Genomic DNA, 24,520 nt, shown 5'->3' with positions numbered 1-24,520 from the left:
AATCAGACCCAAGACTGAGTAGCCTCACCTATCCAGCTCCCTCATCTGGAGGGCCCACTTGGACCAGCAGAAAGCAGAGCCTGAGAGAGTGTACCAGCTCAGCTCCAGTGCATCCAGGGCCACCATCTGGCCTAGACCAGAGAGTGGGGGACGGGTGCAACAGCCCTCTCCTGTCTCCTCTAGGAAGGCTTCCCAGGCTTACTCCCCACTTGTGGGTAGCCCTGTGTGCCCCAGTTGTCAAGGCCCACCAAGCAGCAAGGGGTCCTGACTTAACAGGCTCCTGGGGACTCAGAAGCAGCCCAGGTGTTCTCTGGCCAAGGAGCTGCCCAACCAGCTGAGGCCAGAAGCATGGCTTCAGACAAAGTAGTCACTGCAGGGTCACGGGGTCATGGCACCAATGGAGCCCTGGTGGTGGTGGGTAGCAGGCCTGGACCAGGAAGGAAGGTGGTCAGGAATAGGGGTGTGGCCACCAGTGTGTAGGGTTTGAATCAAGAGGCTCATCTGCATCTTTAAGTGGGAACCCACATAGTGAGTGGGGTGATGCAGGACAGGCCTTAGCAGCTAGTGCTTAGACGTAACCCCTTGACCCATAGCCCTCAGGAGGGGTGGCAGCCAGGGAGCTCGGCAGAGCCAGAAAGCTTCCTCCTCACACCCACCAGGGCCCCTCCTGAAAATTCCAACTTGCCTGACGCCTCCTTGCTCTTAGAGCCTCCAGACCTCCCGTGGCCTGAGGTTCTGCTGGCTGGGGTCAGGTCCCATTCCCCAAGACACACTGGACACTATCACCCTGGCTTTACCCAGGACTCACATCTCCAGGTGTGGGAGCCAGAAGCCTGGGCTGCAGACCCTCTGAAGGCATGGCCTGGATGGCCAGTCCCCTCAGCCTGAGGAGACCCGCACCTCCATCTGGGGACCACCCGGGCTACTACTGTTAACTCAGTGGCTAGTGGGCCCTCCCTCGCTTGGGAACAAAGAACAGAACCTGTCCCTGACAGGAAGTAGGACAGAGCTGCCAAGATTCCAGCAGAAGGCAAGAGGCACAGGCAGGGACCAGGACCAGGCCTTTCTCTTTATTGTCTGGAAAGTATATCTGCTGGTTGACAATCACTCCCCAGTATGAGCCACACCTCTGGCCACTGCAGCAGGCCCTGAGCCACCAGCGACCAGCAAGAGGCAGCCACCCAAGCTTGGGGCCCATTAACAGTACACAAAGTAACAGAACTGAATTCACGGCTTTCTCTCCCCTAAGCTCTGAAAGGTAGCAGTCCAGGCTGTAAAAGTCTAGAAGCATTGCGTAAGAAGTGTTAAGTCTACAGCAGATACATCTTGTAAAAACTCAATAAATTACATATATAGATATATATAAACTGTAGCATCTAATAACATCTGAACCTGCAAGCAGGGCCAGCCCCCGCCCCCCCCCCCCCGGACGTGGCCCCCACCTGGAACATGCAACAATTGGAATCTGTATGAAAATACCAGCTCGCTTTGAAGTACAAAAAAATAAATCTCCTATAGAAAGCTAGTTCCCCTGCAAAGGAGGCCAGAGGAAACACGAGCTCAAGGAGGCCCTCTGGCCGACTGCCGTCGAGGCTCAGCCTCCTGTGCAGCTGCACGTGCTCCTGCAGCCTGGTAACTTGGCTAAGCCTTGGCTGTTAATAAGTTAAGACTTTACTCTCTGCCATGTGCTGGCTAAATGCTGTGAACATGGGTGGGGTGCAAGGTTCTGGGGGTTGATAAATAGCTTTACAAATATACAGGGTCCAAGTACAATTTTTAAAACAAAACTGCAGTGCCAGAAAAGCCTGCTGCTCCCCTATGTTGCATCTGCCTCCCGAACAAGCCTCAAGGGGCCTCCCCCATCAGGCAATGCCCCCTGTACCCCGCAGCATTCCTTCCCTCCACACAGATACTCTTACAGGTATGGATGTATATATATATCATATACACAGCATCTATTTATATAAATGTACACTCATTTCTGGAATAAAACTTTCGGATAGAAGGCAGAGGCTCCCACCTTCGGATACCCGTAATTTCAGTCTTGGAGGGGCAGGGTGGGAAGTGGGGAGGCCTGGAGGTGGGGAAGCTGCCACTCACCCCCAGGCACAAGGTGCCACTCAGGAGGCTTGCCACAGAGGGCATCCCCGCAGCTCAGCTTTGGGCACTGGAGGGCCTGAGGCCCACTGTGGACACTGGGTCCAGCCTGGCCTGTGGTGCTTCTTATGGGGTGGTGGTGAAGGACCAGGCACTCTTACATTCCATATTTGGTCCCCCAAAACAAGGGTCCCTTGGTGCTCCTGGCAGTGGTGAGTCAGGAGATCACTGTATAGCAGCGCAGGCCCCAGGAGACCTCTGCACCTGGGGGCCGCCAGACACACACACACACACACACACACACACACACACACGAACATCTATGTCCATCTGCCCATCCATCCTGGGTTTGGGCCCGAGTCCACTGTACACCAGCAGCAGCACTGTAGGCTGGGATCCACTCTCACATTGATGGGGCTTGGCCTAAGGGCCAAGGGCCCTTCACGTCCGAGGGCCCACATTGCTGGGTGGGGCCGGGGGCAGCAGGTCATGGGTAAACACAGAGTCGTCCCCTGAGGAGCTGGAACTGGGGGTGTCTTGGCCACCTGGCGAGTACTGCTCAAAGGGCACTGACAGGTCCAGATACTCCTGCCAGGAATGGAACCAGTCAGTGCTGTGTCCTGCATGAGCCCCACCCCAGCTGTGCTCAGGCTATCCCCAAGGACACTCCCAAGGGGAAGCAGAGCAGCACATGGGGGACAGAAGGGGGCTGGCACTCACATCAGTGGACGTCACAGTGAGGATGCGGTCCAGGTCCTCAACCAGTTGTTTGAAGGTAGGCCTCTGAGAGGGCACTGCGTGCCAGCACTCACGCATGATCATGTACCTAGGGACGAGGCTGCTCAGGCCCAGCCCCTCAGCCTGGTCCACCTTGCAAACACAGGGCTACCAGCCCCCCACCCACCACAGGAGCTGCGCCCAGGCCCTAGCAGGAACCCCCAGGGGCCCGTGGAGTATGCTGTGCTCACAGGTCGTGTGTGCAGTTGGCTGGCCTGTCCATGCGGTGGCCCTCCTTCAGCAGCTTGAAGAGCTCCTCCACGGGTATGCCGGGGTACGGCGAGCCCCCCAGGGTGAAGATCTCCCAGAGCAGGACCCCAAAGGACCAGCTGCAGAAGTGAGACAAGCCAGTCTGCCCTACGATCCCAGGGCCCAGTCCTTCAGCAGCCCCACCCCAGCACCTGCCACCAGGGACTACAGGGCCCAAGGGCCGAGGGGAGGCGGCTGAGCAAAGGAGTGCAGAGCGCACTGCCCCAGGGCCTGTGTGGGAAGCAACCGAGTCTGCTCTGTCCCTGGCTCCCTGCTCCCCCCTAGGCGCACATACACATCACTCTGGTGGGTGTAGACCCGATCGAACAGGGCCTCGGGGGCCATCCACTTCACCGGCAGCCGGCCCTAGGAGCACAAGAGCAGGTGTTGGCTACCAGGCACCTCTGGCTCCAGCCCCCGCCCACCTGGGGCCAGGCTCACGTTGGTGGTCTTCTTATAGTAGTCAAGGTTGTGCACGTCACGGGCCAGGCCAAAGTCGGCTATCTTCATCACGTTGTCCTCAGTCACCAGCACGTTGCGGGCAGCCAGGTCCCTGTGGATGCACTGGAGCAGGGGCCAGGGATGAGCAGAGCCTTCTGGCATCTCCTCGCCTCTGCCCCGCTGTGTGATGCCCTGGCCTGGGTCTCCACCCCAGCAGGTCTGTCACCCTCCCCTCAGCCCAGAAGGCCTGTGCCTCCTGCCCACTCACCTTCTGGGATGCCAGATACTCCATGCCCCGCGCCACCTGGTAGGCACATGACACCAGGTCCTTGAAGGTGAGCTGTTCCTCAGGCAGCCTGCAGGTGTGGAAGGAGTAGTCCATGCCCGGCGGCCTCCGCGCCCGAAGGTACTCCCTCAGGTTGCCCTTGGCCGCGTACTCCACCAGCACGTACAGAGGCCCTGCAAGCACAGGGCCTCAGAGGGGACACCAGGCCCAGGGAGGGTGCCGCCCGCCCTGTCCAGCCGGCCCCCCACCTACCGCCCTGTGTGCAGGCCCCCAGCAGGTTGATGATGTTCTTGTGCCTCCCAATCATCTTCATCATCTCCATCTCCGACACCAGGTCCGACAGGTCCTTGTCAGTGGCATCGTCTGTCCCGGGAGGTGGGGTGTCAAGCAGTGGCGCCCACAGCCCACCCAGGTGCCCCCTGATGTCTCCATTCTCACCTTTCAGCATTTTCACCGCCACTGTAACAGGTCTGGCAGCGCGGTCCTTGTCGATGCCAATGGCCTCTGCCATGACCACCTGGCCAAAGCAGCCCTCTCCAAGAGGCTTGCCCAAGGTCAGTCTGGAAGCAGAGAGGCTCTGAGGGTGCGCCCTGGCCCAGCACAGCCTTCAAGGCCTGGCTACGCCTCCAGGAAGCCCTCCAGCCTTACCCTGTGCCCTAGCTCCTGAGACTAGGGCAGCACCCTCAAGCTTCTTGCCCTGTGCCAGGCCCTTCACATACACACCCTGAGACCCTGAGAGGTCTGAGTCTTCCACCTGCATCAACAGCTGCCCTGTTTTCAAAAGCCACTGTGCCCAGCCCAGTTCCAGTCTAAAGTCAGTCGGGCCTCTACACAGTGATTGTCCCACCACCCGCCACAGAACCCCTGCCAGGCCCAGGCAACTGCACGTCATCCCTCACCACCACTGACCGGGCCCGGGACAGCTCCCATTTGGGGTCGGCAGGTAACTCAAGCTCAGAAACATTAGCCAGCGTGGGACCTTCTCCCGAGGACAGCCGGGCAATGCGGACCAGCGGTGTGTTGGAGTTCATGGACGAGTTGGACTCCAAGGACACCTGCTTGGGTCGGTAAAGGCAGGTTGGTGCTGCACGACAGGGTGGGGGGCCAGAGGGGGTGGGGAGGACAGCCCCAGGGACAGCAAGGCCAGGGCAAAGCAGGCTCAGCTCTGGGAGCTAGGGCGGCAGCGGCTCAGAACCTGGTATCTACTTTCTGTTACCTGTCGCTTGAGCGGGAAGCGGGAGACCGTGTGCACAGTGGGGGAGCCCAGCCCCTTCTTGGGAGGGCTGCGCAGGCGGCACAGCGTTACAGCTGCCACCAGCAGGATGAAGAGGAAGAAGCCCACCCCGTAGCTGAGGACGCCTGCATACACGCTGCCAGCCTCGTCCGCCTCCACCAGCTCCTCCTCCGCTGCAAAGACACTGGCGTTGGGGCCTGGCCCAGCCTCCCCGGAGCCCCAGGGCCAGAGCCACAGCTCCAGTGGGGTAGGCAGGGCTCAGCCCCCAGGGGGACCAGAGCTAGGGACCGAGGCCTCCATGGCCCCACAGGCCCAAATGCTGCAGTCAGAACGTCTGTGGAGTCAAGAGGCCCAGACCCAGGACGGAAGCAGCCCAGCAGAGCAGCAGCACCACTGCACCCAGCACCCGGAAATGATGAAGCCAGAGCAGGGCAGGGGGACCTGAGGGTACAGGGGAGGCCCAACGTGGGCCAGGACGGGCCAGGTTGATGTTCCCAGGCCAGGAACCAGGCCGGGCATGAGGCCTGCATGTGGTGGGCAGCCGCAGGCAGGGCCCTGCCACACCCTGCAGCTCTGGCTTATCCTGAGCCAGCCCGAGGACAGGTGCGAAGCCATTAGCAGCAGTAGCAGGTACCTGGCAGCACCGCCAGCCACGCAGAGTGATGGGAAAACCCGATAGAATTGCCCGCCAGGCAGGTGTACTCCCCCGCGTCCTCAAAGGTGACATTGTGCAAGGATAGAACCTCTAGCTCCTTGTCGGTGGTGTTAGCGCCCGCCGTCTATAAAGAGAGAACAGAGCGATAGGCGAGCGCCAGCACCGCCCACGGGCACCGCGGCAGAGTCCACACAGCGACGATCCAGCCAGGCTGCAAGGAAAACACTGCCACCACCACTTGGCCACCACCACGGCCACGGCCACGGCCACGGCCCAGGGCCCTCCGCCTCGTGCTCTGGCACTGGCATGGAGCCTGAAGCCAGTCCCTCCACCGGCGAGTCCTCTGTCCCAGCTGAGCGTCAGCAGGCGGGCAGCATGGCACCGCTCAAAGGCAGCATGCAGGGTTAGTGCAGAGAGGAGAGGTGCAGATGGAAGACAGGTGGACAGACAGACAGATGGACAGCAGAAGGCGAGCAGGCAGTCAGTGGCCAAAGAGAGGCCAAGAGTGGATGCTCTGTGTGGGGCTCAGCCCCTGACAGGCTCTGAGGACCTTCTGGGGATGCACATCGGGTACAGGAGGGGTCAGCATAGGCCAGGAGTCTGAAGCCAGCATTCACAGTCGTGGGCCTGGGCTGCCAGCGTTGCCAGGCTGGCCACAAGCGGAGTGCGGCCATAAGGTAGAGGGAGCAGGAGGGGACGTGCAGGGGCGTGCAGGCAGGCACAGGGCCGGGGCGTTGGAGCTAGAGCTCGGCGTGCCAGGCAGGCTTGGGACAGAGTTGTTACCTGCTCGGGGCCCATGAACACGCAGCCAAAAGGCCTTCTCGGCCACGCCTATGAAATTGGTGGCTCGACAGAGGTACTCGCCCCCGTCCCTCTCCGACACATTGGCCAGGCGGAGGCGCGCGTCCGCCTCCACATTCTCACTGATCCAGGACTGCGGGGACAAGAGACCTGGCTCAGGCACACCCCAGGAAGCCCAGCTGGACACCAGGCAGGAGGCAGGAGAGCCCCAAGGAAGGCAGGGGATGGGGCTGCGCCATCCCGCGGGCTGCCTAGAGGAGGCGCCAAGACCCGCAGGTGATGGGCTGTGGCTTCACAGGATGCGCCTTCTCCATATCCAAACTTCCACCCAGAGCCCAGACCCCTCAGCCAGCCCCCGCCTAGGCCCAGAGTGTTGGCTGGGCCCAGGGCACGTACGCTCCTGAGGGCACACATGCTCCCACATGCCCACGCCACGGGACAGGGCCCCACAGCCTGTCCCAGCTCTCTGGACTCTGGCTCCCGTCCTGCTCCAAGTGCCGCCCCACTCCCACAGGCCGCTTGTCTCTGAACAGAGGTTTCTCTTTGGGCTTCCAGTGTTGCAACCATCCCCACTCGGGTGGCCCCCACCCCGCAGCCATGGGAACCAAGCTAGGGCAGGGAAAGGCAGCGGGTGTCGAGCGGTGCCACACCACGTGGCTGGCAACAGCCACCTGGGCCAGCTCTGGGAGTGGCTGTCCAGGTGTGAGGTCCTCGAGGGTGCTGGGAGGTTCGGCAGCTGCCTCCTGCCCTGGGCCACCATCACTGTCACCTGAGCTCAAGCCTACCCAGAGGCCTCCTGCCAGCCAGCTCCAAGCTGTGGGGCTCCAGAGGGCCGAGGCCAACCCAGAGCAAACAGGGACACAGGCTCCAGTGTGGCCCTGAGCCCCACCTTCCTCCAGAGGCTCCCACCCTGGCCGAGCCCCCGTGGCGGTGCCCACCTTGAGCACGGTGACGTAGGGCGTGCCGTCAGGGCCCACCTTGCTGCCATTCACCTCCACGTGCTTGAGCCACTGGATGTGGGGCTGTGCGTCACTGTACACCTTACAGTGGAACTCCACGTCGCTGCCCAGCACGGCTGTCTGGTTGGCTGGCAGCCCCGCCTGCAGGATGGGCCGGTGCGGGGAGCGCTCTGCAGAGGGGTCAGCAGGCTGGTCAGGGGCTCGGCTGCCCTGGCTGGCTGCCACCCAGCCAAGTCCCAGGCCCGGCTGGCCTTACCCAGCACGTCCAGAGTGTACGTCTGCCGGATGCTGCCAAACTTGTTCTCCACCACGCAGGTGTAGTTGCCGCGGTCGGAGGGCACCACGCTCTCCATGACCAGGCTCCACTGCTGATGACGCAGCTGCAGGTGACATGGGACCGGCTGGTGAGCAGCAGCAGCAGGCCCTGTCCTGCCAGGCCCCCAGACCTGCCCTGGGCCCACCTTGATGCCCCCAATGCGATGCTCCCCTCGGAACTCCTTGCCATTCTTCAGCCAGGAGATGGAAGGAGTGGGGTTGCCAGCAGCTGGGCAACGGAAGCGAACCGTGTTGGCAGCTGGCACTGCCAGCAGTTTCTTGTCCATCCGCTCTGGCCGAGTCCAGTAAGGGGCCCCTGTGGGTGCAGGTGGATGTGAGGCCACAGTGGAGGCAGGGAGGAGAGGTCCACCTCACTCCTTCCAAAGCTGGATCCTGCTAAGCCTCTAGCCTGTTTCCCCTCCTGTTTGGGGTGTGCTGGCCTTTCAGGGTCCTCCTTGTGGACTGGACACCCTCAGACTGGGCCATGTCTATTCCCCGCAAGAGGCTGCTCTTGCTGAGAGGCTCTGGCCTGGGGGCATGTCCAGGGAGGCCCCTACCAGGAGGGCACATTGGGATAGGCAGCCACCTGAGGGAGGCCCAAGACCCAGCCAGCAGCCCAGCAGGCCCTGAGCCCTGGGACATGGTTTCTAGGAGGAGGAAATGGAGTATGCAGAGCAGGGGAAGCAGCCAGGCCATGTCAGCCCCCAGGCCTCTGCCAGGCCTGGCAAGGATGGCAGCCTGGAGGTTCTGCTCCTCCCTGCCTTGGTGCCCAGGGCCACTGCCACCACCTCCAACCCCCACTGGGTTTTCTCCTTCTCTGAGAGGGGGGTGGGGGCACCGGTGCTGCCTTCTCGTCCAGACCCATTAGGATGCTGGGCCTTGCCCCCCACAAGGGAGGCAGCAGGTCCAGGACCAAGGAGGGAGGAGACTGCTGCTCACAGGGACCTCACTGCTGTCTGCCCCAGGGACACACCTTGTACACGCACAGCTGCACACTGAAACACCCCGGCACAGCCACCTGCTCCTGCTGTAGTGTGACAGTCACCCCAGGGGCTCTCAATTCCTGGGCACATTTGTCCCTCAGCCATCTTCCTACTGGGACAGCCCCTCACCCAGAACCAACCCCAAGTCCCCACGAGCCAGACCTGGCCTCGCCTCTCCAGAACGCTGTATCAAGCCTCCCCATGTGAGCATGGGTCTCTCCCACCCCACGGCCACCTGGAGCTCAGAGCCAAGCATCCAGAGCCACCTGGTGGCCCACAGAGATCATCCCCCAGGCCTAGTGAGGTGTCTCGCCTGCCCGTGGTGGCCAGGGCTGGGCAGAGGGAAGCAGGCCCTGAGTGCCCAGCCCCTGGTCTTACCTGTGTCCTCAGCCACATCCTCCCCGTCTTCATCGTCTCCAGAGGATGGAGCATCTGCAGTACAGGAGGACTGTGAGTGGGCCCAGCCGCAGCCGCCCCCAGCCAGGTGCCCTACTGGGGCAGGGCTGCGGCAGCCACACTGCCGGGGCTGGCCCTGGCCTCTCACCGCCCTGCCAGCCACGCCCCCGGCCCCGGCCTGCACACCCACAGGGCTTACCTGTCACACGCACACTGAAGTGGCACAGCACACGCTGTGTGAGCCGCTGCCGGCAACTATAGGCCCCAGTGTCTTCACGAGAGGCATTTAGCACCTGCAGCTGCTGGGGCCCCACCAGGACACGGCCCGAGGACTCCAGTCCCGAGCCATCCTTGACCCAGATCGTGGGACCCACAGGACCACCTCCGGGGGGGTCGCAGCTCAGCTCCATGGTGTCCCCACTCCCAAAGACCAGCGGCTCCTGCTGGCCAGGCTCAGGCCCTGGGACCTCTGTGGGTGAAAAGGCAGCACTGAGGGAAGCCTGGGATCAGACACCTTGCGCCCAGCACCTGCGCAGCAACCCAGCACAGCTACAGAGGTCCTGAGTGGGAGGGTCTGTCTCCAGAGCCAACATCCTGCCAGATAACACTCAGATCAGGGGCCAGAACCTCCCCTCCTCGGCCCAGGGGAATCAACTCTCTCAGTTCTGCCAACCAGTCTCTGTTCCAAGGACTCGACTCTGCGTTGGGGTACAAAAGCTGCCTTCCAAAGACAATCCCTAAGTGGCTGGGCATGGCTGTGCTCCAACAGAATTTCTTTAGGACGCTGAAAATTCTAATTTCAAAGTATTCCAAAGGGGGCTGGTGTGACTCAGTGACAGAGCGCTTGCCTAGTGTGCATTCACCTTGGGTCTGATCCCAAGGCCGGGGGAGAAGAAAGTGCCACTAAGTGTTATTCTTTTGATTTTTCTACCATTTGGAAATGTAAAATCCGTTCTGGGCCCACCATCACAAAAGCAGGAAGGACAAGCAACACTACATCAACCTCTGGCTAAAATAAAGCTCAGAGGAGGGGATGCAGCAATTCCCAAGGAGGCCCTCTCCTCACCCACAGCCCTCACCGCAGCTTCAAGAGCAGTTCAGAGGAGCTGGAGAAGACCCTGCCAAACCCAAAAAACCAAAGGCCAAAGGTTTTCTCTGATAAGCAAGTGCTAATCCATAATGAGGAGCTGGGGGTTGAAGGACTTTGGGTTCTGCAAGGAGCGGGTAGAGACGGGAAGGACTGCCACAGTCTGGCTGGGCACAAATCACGAGCCACTCAAGCCGGAACAAACTTTATTTCCAAACTCCTCCGAACTCCCTTCCAGGGACACCACACACCAACCGGAACTCCCTCCACCGGGCCTTCACCAACCAACAACTCCCCAGGAATCCCCTCAAGAACTCCAAAAGAGGCGGACAGCAGGGGTCTGTATACAATTGAATACACAGCTTAACTTAACTATCATCATCTCAATGGCTCGCTGTCACCTCTCAACCACTCCCTCTGGCAAAATGCCAGGTGCCACCCCGACTCCACTCGGCTGTGGCCCTCAACAAAGGACAGTGGAATGAGATGGACATTATTACCCTATATACATGTATGATCATACTACTGGTGTGACTCTGCACCAAGTTCAACCAGAGGAAGGAGACATTGTGCTCCATTTGTGTACAATGTCAAAATGTATCCGACTGTCATGAATAACTAATTAGAACAAATTTTAAAGTTTAAAACAAGGGGGCTGGAGATGTGGCTCAAGTGGTAGCGCGCTCGCCTGGCATGCGTGCGGCCCGGGTTCGATCCTCAGCACCACATACCAACAAAGATGTTGTGTCCGCCGAGAACTAAAAAATAAAATATTAAAAATTCTCTCTCTCTCTCTCTCTCTCTCTCTCTCTCTCTTTAAAAAAAAAAAAAAAGTTTAAAACATTAAAAATAAAGCAGTGTACATGGAGAGCCAGGGACCAGCCCCTGCCCCGGCAATAAGAAGGAAGGAAATGGGGCTGGAGATGTGGCTCAAGCGGTAGCGCGCTCGTCTGGCATGCGTGCGGCCCGGGTTCGATCCTCAGCACCACATACAAACAAAGATGTTGTGTCCGCTGAAAACTAAAAAATAAATATTAAAAAAAATTTAAAAAAAAAAGGAAGGAAATGCAGGTCAGTAGGTCCAATGGGTCCTATTCCACGCAAGGCGCAAGGCAGTGGCTGCAGCCAGCAAGGCAAGCCCCGCCCCAGGTGGCCAGGCAAGGGAGCTGCAGTGGGACTGGCTAGTGGCGGCCCCTCCGCTCCACAGAGCTCCACACAGCCTCAGGTACAAGGGCAGCCCTCGAGGTACAAGGGAACCTGGGTAGGCCCAGGAGAGTGGCTGATGTTGGGCCTGGACCCCACTTCACAGATGCCACAGACAGGGAGGGGATGCAGTCTAGCCATCAGGTGAGTACTCAGAGCTGAAGTCTAGGGCAGGTGAGGAGCCCGGGCCCTGCCCTGAGGGCTGACAGCCTCGGGTGGGAGTGCAGCACCAGGCAGGTATGCAAAGGTGGCTTCTGGCCTCCTGCCCAGGGGCTGCCTAGCTGCTGATGGGCCGCCAGGCCTGAGACCAGGGACACACTATCAGCAGGGCTGACCATCACCCCCAGGCCTCCCTGCCAGGGCATACAACGCCTGCATGGGGGTAGCTGGGCTTGGGGCCCAGGATGGGCGGGTGGTCCTGCTAGGCAGACCTTTCCTAGCCAGCTGGACGCTGCACCATTACTTGTCATTCTGCCGACGCGTGGCCTAGATTCAAGGCCCAGCTGCCCACTCTGGCCACACCAGTCCCTGGTTCCCCAGAAAGGCATGACTCTGCCTGTCCCACACACCCAGGGCCATGGGATCCAGCCAAAAGGACCCGCTCAGCCCCTGAAATACCTATGGGAGCCTGCATCCCACAGGGAACCACAATTTAAGGCTAGCCCTGGTGGGCCCGCAGTCAGGTGGGCTCTGGGCCTGACCTCCAGCCCTCCATCCCTGCTGGTATGTCCTGTGGGGACCACCCAGTGCTGGAGCTGCTGAGGCCCCCCAGAAGGCCAAGGACAGGCTGGTAGTAGCCTCAGCTTCAGGCCTTGGCCAAAGGCAATAGCCAGTTGGTTCCGGTTTGGTCTGGGCAAGGACAGCAGGTCAAGCCATCCCCACAAGTATTTGCTTCAACCTGGTCCAGTGAGAGGAACTGGGAGGAGACCCGGAAGAGCCCCAGGCTGATCATGCAGATGGCTGCTGGTGTAGGATGGGAAGGGAAGGGGCCCTGCACTCAGCCATCGCTGACCCTTGACCTGCCCATCCACCCTGCTGCGGGGTGCCAGGAGAGGCCAGAGACAACAGAGCGACCTCAGGCAACAGAGTCTCCACCTCCTTTGATCACATTCCAGGGCCCATAGGGCCTGGGGCTGACCTGCAGGAACTGGGTTAGGAGAGTCTGGCAGGGAGATGCCAAGGGAAAGACAATGTGACTGGCCTGAGTGGACACTATCTCCCCCTGGGGAGGCAGCAGCAGAGCCCCCAAATGCCCCAGCCTGGCCCCCATGCTCAGCAGGAGGCAGGAAGGTTCTTTCCTCATCAACAAGGAACCACCTGCACCCACACCAGCCCCTGGTGCTCCTGCTGTGCCTGTGGGGATGATGTCTGCCACCTAGGCCTCACAGTACCTAGTGTCCCCATGTCCCACGGAGCTGAACCCAGCCAGAGCACCTCAGACCAAAGAGAGCTCACTGTCAGAGCTGGAGGAGCATGTGTTCTGGGGACAGGGTTTGCTGGGCCTGGGGTCTCCCTGTCTCTGAGCCTCAGTTCCCACCACTGTAACCCAATTCAAAAATACTACCCTGGAGGCCTGGGGACCCAGGAAGGCCACCTCACCTGCTTACATGCTGGAGCTGGTGAAGAGGGGTGGGGGTGAGGGGCATTTCTGCCTGGGTGTCTTGCCCCAGGCTACAGCCAAGCCAGCCTGCTGAGGAGGGTCATGGCTCCTGCCCAAGAAACCATTCTCCTAGTGCTGAGTCGCCACAGCTGAGGCCCAATGCACCCTGCAGAACTAGCATCAAATTCACACTTGAATCTAAAGCCAGCCACCCCAAGCTCAGGGGGGGCTAAGCATTCTGGCTTGGCCCAGGACACTGTCTGAAGCCCAGGTATGGGAGACAGTGCCAGGTATGAGGTTAAGGTAGCCTAAAAGAAGGGCAGTGCCCCAAGGGACCCTGAAGGCAAAGCAAAGGTCTGGCTTTCCACTTCCCCTCCCATCCCACCTGGAGACATTCCACAAAGTTTCGTAACAAAGTCAGGGGGGAAAAAAAGTGATCCGGAGACCGGGTGGGCTAATGAGGGCTTATGGGGATTATCCAGGCTAATCCTCAAAACAATCCTGCCATTATCGGTCCTCAGTCCTCTCGGACAGGTGAGAAGCCTGAGGTTCCAGGAGGGTACCCTGAACCTTGCCCCACAGCTGGCAGCCTGAAGGTCTAGGCATACACCCCCTCAAACAAAAGGGGACTGGCTTACAGCTTCTCCTAAATGACTAAGGCCTGAGGGACCCCTGCTCTTCCCTGAGCCCAAGCAGGTCCCCTAACCCTTGGGCAGACCCTAGGCCATCTTGCCCAAAGACCTCAAGCCCTTTGGTTCCCTTCTGGACTCAACTACAAAAGAAGCACCCACGGGGCTGGGGATGTGGCTCAAGCGGTAGCGGCGCTCGCCTGGCGTGCGTGTGGCCCGGGTTCGATCCTCAGCACCACATACCAACAAAGATGTTGTGTGTCTGCCGATAACTAAATAAATAAATATTTAAAAAAAAAAAAAAAAGAAGCACCCACAATCGGTTCCGTCCTAAGTGAGACCTGAAGACAAGGAGGGGGTGTGGGTGACAAGGGGTCCCTAGTCACAATACAAGGGCTGGAAGGGCAGAGGATTAGCCAGGGTTAATGAACCACCCAGAGGCCTACAGGGCTCAAAGTCCAGCCGGGCCCAGGAGCAGTGGGGGAGGCTGGAGCCAGGACCTAGTTTCTGGGGAAAGACCTGCGCTGCTCCCTCGAGGTGGCTCCTAGCTGGGGTAGGGTTAACCTCCCGACCTCCTACGGGCCTCCCCAGAGAACGTGGTCCAGCAAGGATGGAGGTTGCCCTGGCTGGGCCTGAGGTGGCCAGAGCAGTCCAGTGGCTAAAGCTCTCCCCACTGCCCTTGACCCCACCCGGCTCCACCTCCATAATTTATGTTCCCGGAGAAAGCACCAGCCGGGACCTCTGTAAATTTCACGAGGTCTTTGTATTTTTACTGCTGGCCCATCTCGTTAAGGAACCGGATTAAGTTTATTGACCTATCAACTCCCTACCTGTTCCACCAGCTCTCGTGAGGGGGCGGGGGTACCGCAGCGCGCGGGCGCCAGGAGCAGCGAGCCCGTGCGCACCCTGCCGGCGCGCGAGGAACCGTGCGGGGAGGCCACCGTGCGTCCGAGCCGCGGGGTCCAGCAGCCCCTCGCCGCTCCTCTCTCGGCTCGCTGACATTCCCGGGCGTAGGGAGTAATATCTTTATCTGAATGCGCATGCTAATGCGGCCCCCCACCGCCGCCCATTCGGCGCCCTGGAAGCTGGGCCATCGGAGCAGGCGCTAAAAGCGCGCGCTGACCTCCGGACGGCCTCTGTCACGCCGCTGAATGACACGCACATTCAAGCGCCGGGCCCACTTTCATTCATAAAAAAATGACATTGTTCCAGGAGGCTGCAGCCGCCGCCGGAGAAAGGGGCGCGGGGGCGCGGGGAGGGGCGCGCCACCATCTGCCTCGTCCCGCCGCGCCCGCCGCGCAGCTCGCACCTCCCCGCGAGGCCGCCGCCATCAATGCGCGGTCTGTGGCCGCCCGCGTACAAAGGAGCGGCTGTTCGGGCCTCGGCCCGGGTGGGGCCAGGCTCACGGGGCGAAGGCCTCCCTCCGAGCGGTCGCCAGCCAGACCAACCCTCCACCCAGCAGTCCGCAGCACCGCCATGCTCCCCTGCGCGCGCCGCGCCTCAGGTTCGAAAGCGTGTGCTGGGCGGGCCTGGCGCACCCTGTCCTCCTGTTGCTCTGCAGGCCCTCTTTGCTGACCCTCGACGTCCTGCTGGACCTTGACCGCCAGCCCGCGTCTGCGACCCCACAACCCTGACATCTGCGCCCTCACCTCCCACAGCCCTCCCTGCCTGGTGTTGGGTGAGCACCCAGGGGCAGACCCTTTGGACCCCCGGGCAAGAGAGCAGGGAGGGGGCGGTGGTGGCCCGGAGGCTGTCACCTCATCACGCGGGCTACTGAAGGGCAGAGGCCGAGCTTCGGCTTACGCACTCCTACCCACCTCCAAAGTCCAACCTCTTGCTTCAGCTGACGCTGGCCAAGCACTGAGGCCCCCGGGAGGGGGGGGGGCACCAACAATAGGAAGTTTCCACTGCGGAGCACCCGAGGGTCAACAGTGGAAACTCGGTGGTACCTCCACCGCGCCCTCTCGACCGCGCCTTGGCTGGGGAGTCGCGGGGGACGGGAGTCTGGCGCCTCGCACTTGGGTGGTGGCCCTGCGGCTCCAGTAACCCCATAAACCGCCGCGTCGGCTCTGGTTGCGATCTCGGGAGAAAGGGACACCAGAACCCGACACTAGTCCTGCAGTGACACTCCACCGGGACTTTCTCACCACTCAGGCCCTGTACGGGTCCCCGACGCCTCTACCTGCCACCGCCCGGCCCCTCTAGGTGCACGTTGCAGCTTCCTTACCTGCCGCTCTCGGCACGACGCGCTGCTCTGTGCCCGGGGGCTCCGAGGCGACGCCCGCCACAACCGCCGCGGCCACGCAGAGTGCGAGGGCGCAGGCTGGGGCGCCCATGGCGGGGGCGGAGGCCGCAGCGTCCTCAGGAGGCGCGCGCGGACATGCTGTCCCCCACGGCCCGGCTCGGGCTCCCGCAGGAGGTGGGCGCCGCTCCGGAGTCTGCGGGAGGAAAACAGCTCGTTACCCGGGCCGGGGCCAGCGCCCCGACCCCGCCGCCCCTCGGCCGCCCCTCCCGCCGCCGCTGCCGCCGCCGCCGCCCAAGGCTCACGGGCCGCCTGGCGCCGGCCGCCTCCTCCCCGCCGCGGTCCCTCCCTCCTCCTCCTTCTCTCCCTGGCTGCCGCAGAGCCCTCCCAGGGCGGCGGCGGCGGCGGCAAACTTTCCAGAGCGGGAAGCCCGCTCCCGGCCGGGCCCCGTCGTAGGGACCGGTCCAGATCCGAGCCCGCCGCTCGCCCGGGACCCTCCGAGCGCCCGCCGGGCCTCTCCAAGAGCCCGCCTGGTCCCCCGCTCCAACCTGGCGGCCACAGGAACCCAACTCACTGAGTGCGGCTCCCACTTCGGATTGTAGCCCGCGGGCAGCGCTCGCCGGGTCCCTCGGGCCGTCGACCCGCCCGTGCGCCCGTGCGCCCGTGCGCCGGAGCGGGACCGAGCGGCGCCAGCTGCCCGCGCCGCCGCCGCCACAGTGCACTGAGCTGGGGCTGCCCGGCGCGCGGCAGCCAGTGGGGGACGGCCCGCGCCCGCCACGCCCCTGGACACGCCCCCAGACACGCCCGCGCGGCTCGCTGGGGCGCAGGGACACGCCCCTCCTCGGGGGCGGTCCGGGGGCGGGTCCGGGCGGGGACGCCAGGCGGTCCTGGAGGGCGTGGGAGCAGGGGCGGGGCCCGGAGGGCGATCCTGTCGCGGGGGCGCAGCGAGTCCCAGCACAGGCCTGTATTCGCACAGCGCAGCCCCGGCGCGCTGGGACTGTGCTCACCCGCTCACAGGGGAGGTCTCAGTGGGGAACGGGGAGTGCGGGCAGCTTCACTGAGAAGTGGCCGCTGAACTGAACCCCGCCGAGTGAGCAGGAATTCCTCAGGTGAAGGAAGCAGGACCGCATTCCAGGCAGAGGCAAATGCATGTGCTGAGGCCTGGCGGTGAGGACGAAGATGCAGGGACCATGCTCTGCATCCCAGACGCAAGTCCCTATGGCACAAGCGCAGCTCAGCTGAGCTCCTTGCTGCGGGGTCACAACCTCCCTTCCAGGGAAAAAACAGGTTTGGAGGCTGTGTGTCTGTCAGGCCTCCAAATAGAAAGCTGAGGCTGGGAACCACCAGGTGTGGGGAGCCCACCCTAGGGCTCTGAGAAACGACCATGTGGGGAGCTGGTGGCAGAGTCCGAACTGGCCAAAAGTGTGGGACACGCTCCAGCTGGTGAAGGTCCAAGCTGCTGATATCAGTGCCTAGGAGCACCAGCCTGGCCTCCCCATCAGGCCAGGAAGCGGTTGGTACTGCTCTGCAGATGCTCTGGGTCCTCTTGCCCCATATGCCTAGCTTCTGTGACCACCCTCACAAGCATCTCTCCCGTGTTCAGGCAGGGCCTCAGAGGACGGAGCTAATGGGAACCGCCAGGGCAGAGGTGGGCTCCCCCACCAGGCTTTGGGGTCTGTTTGCTCATTAGGAACATGGGCACGGCAGCCCCTCATCCCCAGTTGCTCATCCCTGCCCAGCATGCAGTGCTCACCCTGAGCTCCAGGCACAGCCTGGGCTGACCTCAGGGAGCCCTGTGCCCTATACTCACCTCACAGTTGAGCACCTCGGCCTGTGCCACCCTTGTCACTTGGTCTGGCCTAGCATATATCCCTCCAGACTGGCTGAACCCCCAAAGGACTGTCCAGCCTCACTCCAGTGCACTCCCTGGGCAGCTGCCACCCAGGTCCCCTCCCAGGATGCCATCCCCAGGCAGCAGCAGATGTCCTGCCCTAGTCCATTAACTGGCCAATGAGTCTGTTCCTGGGTCTCCTTGACCCCCTTCCTCTGGGTGCTGGGGTAGTGTTGACCCTCCTGGTTCCTTTGTGGGAAGAAGATGGCAGGAGAGACAGGGAGGTGCCTCCTACTGGAGGGGCACCCATGAGAGGCTCCTGCGGGTAGGAGGGCTCTGAGGAGCTCCAGGCCTGTCTCCCTGGATCAGTGGTGCCCTGTTCCCTGGGCACCTGAACCTGCTCAGCGTGTACCATCCTGGCACAGTTTCATCTTGTTTCTAGGATTGTCTCCTGGGCGTAATGCTCCGGCCCGGCCCCACTCCTCCCATGTGTGCACCCTAACCTGGCCCCGCCGGCCCCTCTCCCAGCTCTTCATGGGCCCTCTCTGTGTCTCTGTGTCCTCCTCTGCCTTCTGTAAGGACACCTGTGGGTGTAGGGCCAGCTCATCTCAAGCTCCTAGCCGGCTTGGCTTGTTAGGGCCCCTTTCCCCGTGAGCGCTCAGGCCCTAGGGCCCAGGCGTTTGAGCCTCTGTCCTGCCCACTGCACACCCAGGAGACCCACTTCTTTTGGCATCACCCCTTCAGTGGGGGCTCTCAGACACTGTGGGCACTGTCTGGGGACCATGGGGCAGAGAGCAGCCACGTTGCCTCCAGAGGGGCCTGTGCTGTCAGGAGCAAGGCACGCTCCAGGGCGGCCTCCCCGAAGGCCAGTCCAGCACTGTCAGAACAACTCTGATGTTCAGTGCCATCACTTTAAGTGGTCGGCTTCAGCAAAGAGCACAGGGGTTGGGGGTCACCTCCTGGACACTGGGACAAGGCAGGTGCCACCCTCGGGGTGGCAGATCATTGCCTGGATGGTGTGCTGCCGCCCCTCTACCAGCCCTGACTCCCCCCCCCCCCCGACTCCGGTCAGCACTACCCAACTGCATCCTGCATCCCAGGGCGGCCCTCCCTGGAGAGCTTCTGATTCAGGGGGCCTGTCAGTGGTGCAGGAGTCCAGGGTGGCTGGCCCCATATCAGGGAGCCTCCAGATTGCCAGCGTCCCCGGTCCAGTGCCCCTGGATCCACAGTGAAAAGCAGCCGGGTGGGAGGTGGAGGCCAGGCCCAGGCAGAGGTTGATGGCCCAGCCAAGCCCAGCCCGGGTGCCGACTCAAACCTGGGTGCCCAGGCTTGCTGGGGCCTGTGTTGGTGGGCGGTCAAGAGGGCTGCCCCAGAGCAGCACCAGGTGAAGTGCCCAGGCTGCAGGCCACCAGCAGGCCACAGGGGCCAACTTCGCATCTGCCTTCCTGGGCTGCCCCTGCCAGACCTAGGCCGATGGGGTGTCACGGGGTGCCACTGGCAGAGGGGACGCTCTGGAGAGGACCTGGATCTGCAAACTGCCCACTGCCCACAGGGCCAGCCTGGACTCCAGGACAGGGGACTTTCAGGGAGCACCCTGCCCAGCCAGCCCTCTGTGGGTGCCTAGCCCAGAGCTTGTGAGAGCTTCTTCCACCCTGCCATGAGACTCCTCCCCAGGAGGGGTCTAGGCACAAGGGTAGGCATCATGGGAGGAGGAACAGGGCCCCTCAGTAGTCCTGTAAGCTGGGCAGGGCTGACTCCTCCCCCAAAGAGGAGAGAGCACGCTTGAGTGGGGTGTTATGTGCAGATGAGATCATGGGCGATTTCTGCCTTTTTAATTTTTTTTTTTTAAGAGAGAATGAGAGAGGAGAGAGTGAGAGAGAGAATTTTTTATATTTATTTTTTAGTTCTCGGCGGACACAACATCTTTGTCTGTATGTGGTGCTGAGGATCGAACCTGGGCCGCACACATGCCAGGCGAGCGCGCTACCACTTGAGCCACATCCCCAGCCCCTGCCTTTTTAATTTATTCTGAGAGAATGAGGGTAAAGATAAAAAAGCACATTTGATTTGCTTGTTATAACAGAAATGGAATTTTAAAGAACATGGAAACAGAGAGAGAAAACATTTCAAAATCCCTCAGCCAACACTAGCTACTATGCAAGATTTTTAAATTTTAGCTCTGAGCTTCCTGGCAGGCTGAGCAAAAAGGGCAACAACATGAACTATGTGCTATTGGGAGCTGGGACTTACCGTGATGGTCTCAGACCAGACTTTCTGGTCTTTTTGCCCCTTCGTTCACTCACATCTCTAGACCTCAAGTCCTGACTTTTGATTTGGAAAATGTGGTTGCTCTCAGATGAGCAAAGATGGGAGACCAGAGCTGTCTGCAGGCAGAGGAGAGAGGTGTGGTAGGAGGTGAGAGCTCAGACTGTCCTGGTGTCCACCCATCTGAAGCGGGGGGCTCCCACTCCCCATCCAAAGCCTGGCATAGTCAGGCTGCTTAGCCAAGGTAGAAGGGCAGGAGGCAGCCACAGGGGAGGCCAGGGGAGGGCAGCGGAGTCCAGCAGGGAGGGGCTCAGGCCCCGACAGACAGCTGGAGGGCCAGGCCAGTAGCCGCTGAGCAGCTCGGAAATCTATTTTCCTAAGCACTTGGCATTTGCCTGAAACCTCAAGTGTATTTTCCCTAAGTTTTATTTTTTCTTTGACCCCAAACTCTGGTAAATCCAAGGGAAATTTAATTATGGTGTTTTGGGTCCATTTACACTTAAACCCGCTCAGCATTTTTCCAGGGCCCTTCTGGAGTTCAGCACGCCTTGGGAGCCTGCTAAATGAACGTTTTTATTATTATTTTTTTTTGAAAAGGCCTCCCTCCCCTCCCCACCCCCTTCCTGCCAAAAATAAACAAGCCCAACTCCAGGCTCCAGCTGAGTCAGGCATCCAGGCCACCCGACCAACGCCTCCGCAGCCCCACCGTCTCCACCGCAGAATGCCCACTCCTCCTGGTCCTGCCGGCTCTTCTGGGCACCCCCGGGCAGCACGGCCAGTGCCCTGTTCAGAGCCTCACCCCACACCCTTGACCCTGCCACCCCTGCACCCAGCCACCACACACAAGTCCCAGCACAGTGTCCAACCAGAGCCCGAGAGTCCAGTTTGGCCAGCTGAGTCTGGGGACAGTGGGAGGCTCAATCTCAGCCACTGTGGCCCTCCCCAGGATGATGTGGGTTGGGCAACCCCTGTCCTGCATGGCAGGGAGGACGGTGAGGTCAGCACAGACAGAGGCCCTTTCATCAGCCCTGTTTAGAAAAGTGGGGAAACTGAGGCACAGGTCACCCTGTGGCCTGGCCTGCTGAGGGGCCCAGTGGCCACAGGACTGCCTTGCTCTTTGGAGGTTTCAGCTGGGCTTAGAGAGGGTGGAGTGTTCTCTGCAGCATTCGGGGCCCCCAGCCCCAGGCCCCGCACCTGGCTGCACACGGAGGTCCTCCACCAGGACCAGCGTCTGCAGGCTGGCACACAGGGCCACCCAGAGCTGATTGGAGAAGGCACCATTTGCAGAGAACTCTCTGAGGCTGGGCAATGGCCACTCCAGGGGCCCCTTCTGCAGAGGCCCCCAGGTCTGGGCCCCAAGAGCCACACCCCTGCCCCCAACTCTGCTGCGGTGGCCAGCAGAGCCCAGCAAGTTGTGCAACCTGCCCAGCAGTCAGCCCGGTCCCTGCAGCCTCGTCCAGCCCCTGCTGACCCTGTGTCTCAGGGCTGCAGCAGCAGTATGGGCCTGGGCCTGGGGTTCACGGCCAGACCCCCACCACCTGCCAGTGCCGGGGCTCAAGGCCTGTCTCGGTAGGGGGGGCCTTGTTGGAAGCTGCTGGAAAGGGACTCACACAGTGCTCAGAGGGGACACCGAGGAGTGGGCCCTGGGCTCCCCGAGAAGGATCTTTGGAGATTTCAGTCAGGAGGAATTTGTGAGGTACACCTCGGCTGGCCTCGGCTGGACCCCATAGCACCCCAAACAGAAGCCGCCTCTTGCCAAGGACAGGGCCCCCGCTGCGGTTCATGGGGGGCCTTCTCTGCCCCAGTCAGGTGAGGTGGACAGGGTGAAGGCCTGTGGGGGGCTGCTCCGGCCCGGCCTCCCAAAGCACGCGGCCAGCTCCCCAGGGAAGGGGACCTCTGCAGCCCCCCGTGGGCACATGGGGGCTACTGGGGAGGAGTGTCTGTGGAGGCCCCAGGTCCCCAGCACTGCCACCACCTGCCGCCAGGAACCCCGGGGAGGGGCTGCTGGGGCGGGTCAGAACGGGGCTCTGGACACCAAGAGGCCTGCGGGGCTGGGTGCTGCCCCCCGAAGGCCCTGTGTGGACCCTCACCAGTCCCCGCCCGCCCCTGCTCCAGCCTCAGGTGGTCCTCTCCATGGGCCTGGGCTCCCTGGGCTGAGGGAGGCCTGGTGAACAGGGAGCTCCTGTGCCTGGCGGGCACTCTGACTCCTGGACACCCCAGGGCTGGACGGGATGGACGGGGCAGGGTGCGCAGCCCTAATAGAGATGTCCTCTGGAGTCCTCCTGCCACACCCGCTGCCCTGGGGCCCGACTGCTGACAGCTTTATTGTTCTCGGGCCACACAGGCAAGGGGCTGGGGGTGTGGCGGAGGCTGACCACCCGACAGGGGTGGGTGTTAGGAAAGGATCTCAGGCAGGGCGCACCCACCCCGCATGACTGTAACTGCCCACACGTGCAAAGACGGTCCCCGACCCTGGCCAGACAAGGCTGCACACATGGCCACCGCTCTCATAGGCCCCACCAGGGGTGACAGACCCAGGGGCTTCGCATCTCAGGGTGAAAGGGGGAGGAAGGGACAGAGAGCTGGACCCGGGCTGAGCTGCCTGAAGACTGGGCAGTTCTTGGAGTAGGCACCCTGGGCTCCCCTTCCTGAAGCCAGCTGGGCTCTTCCAAGGTCTCGGCCAGGTCCCCACCCTCCAGCTCCCGGCAGAACCTGCCTCGGATCGGCCACTGCCTCAGGGTGGGCTGGGCTAGGGTGTCCTTGTGAGGCCAGCTGGGCCGGAGCCCAGCACTCTCAGGTGGTCTCGAGCCGAGGGTCTGCCTCGCCTCAGTGAGATGGCAGGGGCCTGTCAGGCTGGCCAGGCCAGGGTTGGCTTCCCACAGCCACCAGCTGCCCTCCCCCACCATCCCTCCTCCCAGTGGCTTTGGTCCCTCAGCCTCGGGCCATGGACCCTCCTGCCCTTCCCTCCTCTGAGATGCTTTCCTGGGCCTTCCCAGCCCCTGGGGCTCTGTGGCTTTTCGGCAAATCCGTGGGCCCCTCAAGGGTCCATGAGTGGCCTCCAGGAGGGGATGGCGGGGAGTACCCACTCAACCCTGGAACGCAGGCCACAGGCCCGGTCTCTGGACAGCACAGCAGTTCCGCTGGGGCCTCCCTCACTGTAGTAATGACCAGGGCAGGATGCTGGTGGGCCTGGGCAGCTGAGTCCCCGGAGGGCCTACCCTGCAGGGACGAGCCCTGGGCACACCAGGCCGGCCAGGAGGTGGCTGGCAAGGTGGTGTGGGCCCTGACGGTGGTGCTGCCCAGCAGAGCAGCACTGCCTGCCCCTGGGCACAGAGCTGGGCCAGGCCTGGAAAACTGGGTCAGGGCAAGGCTGGGCAGCTCCCTGCACCAGCAGCTGCGGAACCTGCACCCCGCGGAGCCCAGGCCCCAGGCCAGGGCAGGGCTCTAACTGCAGTGTAGCTTGGGGCTGGACACCCCGCCTGGGTGCCCTCGTGGCCCCCTGTGTATGCACTCCCATGTGACCGTCCTGAGGGCACGACTGCTTGGCTCAAGCTCAGGTCTCCCTCCCAACCCAGGTGCCCAACCTGGTCAGGACCACTGTGACCAGTGCAATGCCCAGGCTACCAGTTCCCAGGCCAGGCCACCAAAGCCGGGCAGTCGGGTACCCTGAGCAAACCTGGTCAGCGCAGGAAAGGGCTCCCTGCTTGAGACTCCTGTACTTTGGGGACTCAGAGAGATGAATGGTCTCAGGAGATGATGCAGAATCTGAGTTTCAGAGAGGGCAGCAACCTATCCCAGGACACACAGCAAATCAAAAAGAGCCACTCCTCTTCTGAACACCCCAGAAATGTCTACATAAGTGGCCTTCCTTGGGTTACCCAAGTCCTCCGAACCAGGCACACCCCATCACCATCTCACCACAACTACCCCTCCACAGTGGCCTCAGAAACTGAAGGGGTTCAACAAGGGTCACCCCAGGGCCTGGAGCTGGCCTCACCCATGGGCTTGTTCTCGCTCAAATCTTATCCTCCTGGTTACGCGAGACCTTCAGGCGCTCCACTGGGCAGTGGGCCCTGGCCACAGGGCACAGGAGGAGGCCAGTGGTCACCCCCATCTGGTGTTGTTTCAGGAGGGCTGCCCGCACCTCCTTCTCTGCTCATCGAAGCTGGCCGTGAACACTTTCTGGCCCAGAGGCCTGGGCCTGCCTGGCCTGCACCCCCGCGGCATGAAGCCACTAGGTCCCCCTTGCTGGGTCCAGTCCTTGGAGAAGCAAATCCCCAAACCATAAGCTGATGGACTCCAGAGAGATGCCATCCTACCCCATCTACCCTCCACTGCAGGAAGACCCTCGGCCAGTCCCCAGACCACCAATCCTGTGCTTCTACAGCCTGGAAGGACCTGGGGGCCGAGAGTGGCTCTCCAGCCGTGCCAAGGCCCCCGTGTACACAAACTCATGTTCATACGCGCAGA

The 24,520-nt window shown here is 61.8% G+C and overlaps 1 protein-coding gene across 4 annotated transcripts; it reads right to left on the bottom strand.

The window, feature by feature from the left end:
* Window positions 1-1,038: 1,038 nt before the first annotated feature.
* On the bottom strand, window positions 1,039-16,685 carry FGFR3 (fibroblast growth factor receptor 3). 4 transcript variants are annotated; one of them, XM_081303023.1, is made up of 18 exons: window positions 16,529-16,685; window positions 15,940-16,150; window positions 9,393-9,662; window positions 9,176-9,229; window positions 7,961-8,130; window positions 7,756-7,879; window positions 7,479-7,669; window positions 6,523-6,673; window positions 5,067-5,257; window positions 4,760-4,908; window positions 4,289-4,410; window positions 4,103-4,213; window positions 3,833-4,023; window positions 3,565-3,687; window positions 3,419-3,489; window positions 3,066-3,203; window positions 2,818-2,923; window positions 1,039-2,685 (listed from the first exon to the last, which is right to left on the bottom strand). In XM_081303023.1, the coding sequence occupies exons 2-18, from the start codon at window positions 16,046-16,048 to the stop codon at window positions 2,539-2,541; spliced, it is 2,418 nt and encodes an 805-aa protein (XP_081159149.1). In that variant the 5' UTR covers window positions 16,049-16,150; window positions 16,529-16,685; the 3' UTR covers window positions 1,039-2,538. The 4 variants fall into 4 exon arrangements, with proteins under 4 accessions (XP_081159149.1, XP_081159146.1, XP_081159147.1 ...); XM_081303020.1 differs by lacking the exon at window positions 6,523-6,673 and adding an exon at window positions 5,719-5,863 and having other exon boundaries at window positions 16,529-16,644; XM_081303021.1 differs by lacking the exon at window positions 6,523-6,673 and adding an exon at window positions 5,719-5,863 and having other exon boundaries at window positions 4,760-4,905; window positions 16,529-16,644.
* Between the last annotated feature and the right edge of the window lie 7,835 nt (window positions 16,686-24,520).

The sequence above is a fragment of the Spermophilus citellus genome (genome assembly GCF_964194105.1).
Source record: "Spermophilus citellus genome assembly, chromosome: 8".
Taxonomy (NCBI): domain Eukaryota; kingdom Metazoa; phylum Chordata; class Mammalia; order Rodentia; family Sciuridae; genus Spermophilus; species Spermophilus citellus.
This window is presented reverse-complemented; position numbering and strand designations above follow the sequence as displayed.

Bases quoted from the DNA above. Each gene is read 5' to 3' on its own strand.
- FGFR3 (XM_081303023.1), bottom strand. From the start codon at position 16,048: ATGGGCGCCCCAGCCTGCGCCCTCGCACTCTGCGTGGCCGCGGCGGTT. The intron at 7,670-7,755 runs GTAAGGCCAGCC...ACCCCTCTGCAG, and splicing joins GTACACTCTGGACGTGCTGG to AGCGCTCCCCGCACCGGCCC. The intron at 4,024-4,102 runs GTAGGTGGGGGG...CTGTGCTTGCAG, and splicing joins GGGGGCCTGCACACAGGGCG to GGCCTCTGTACGTGCTGGTG.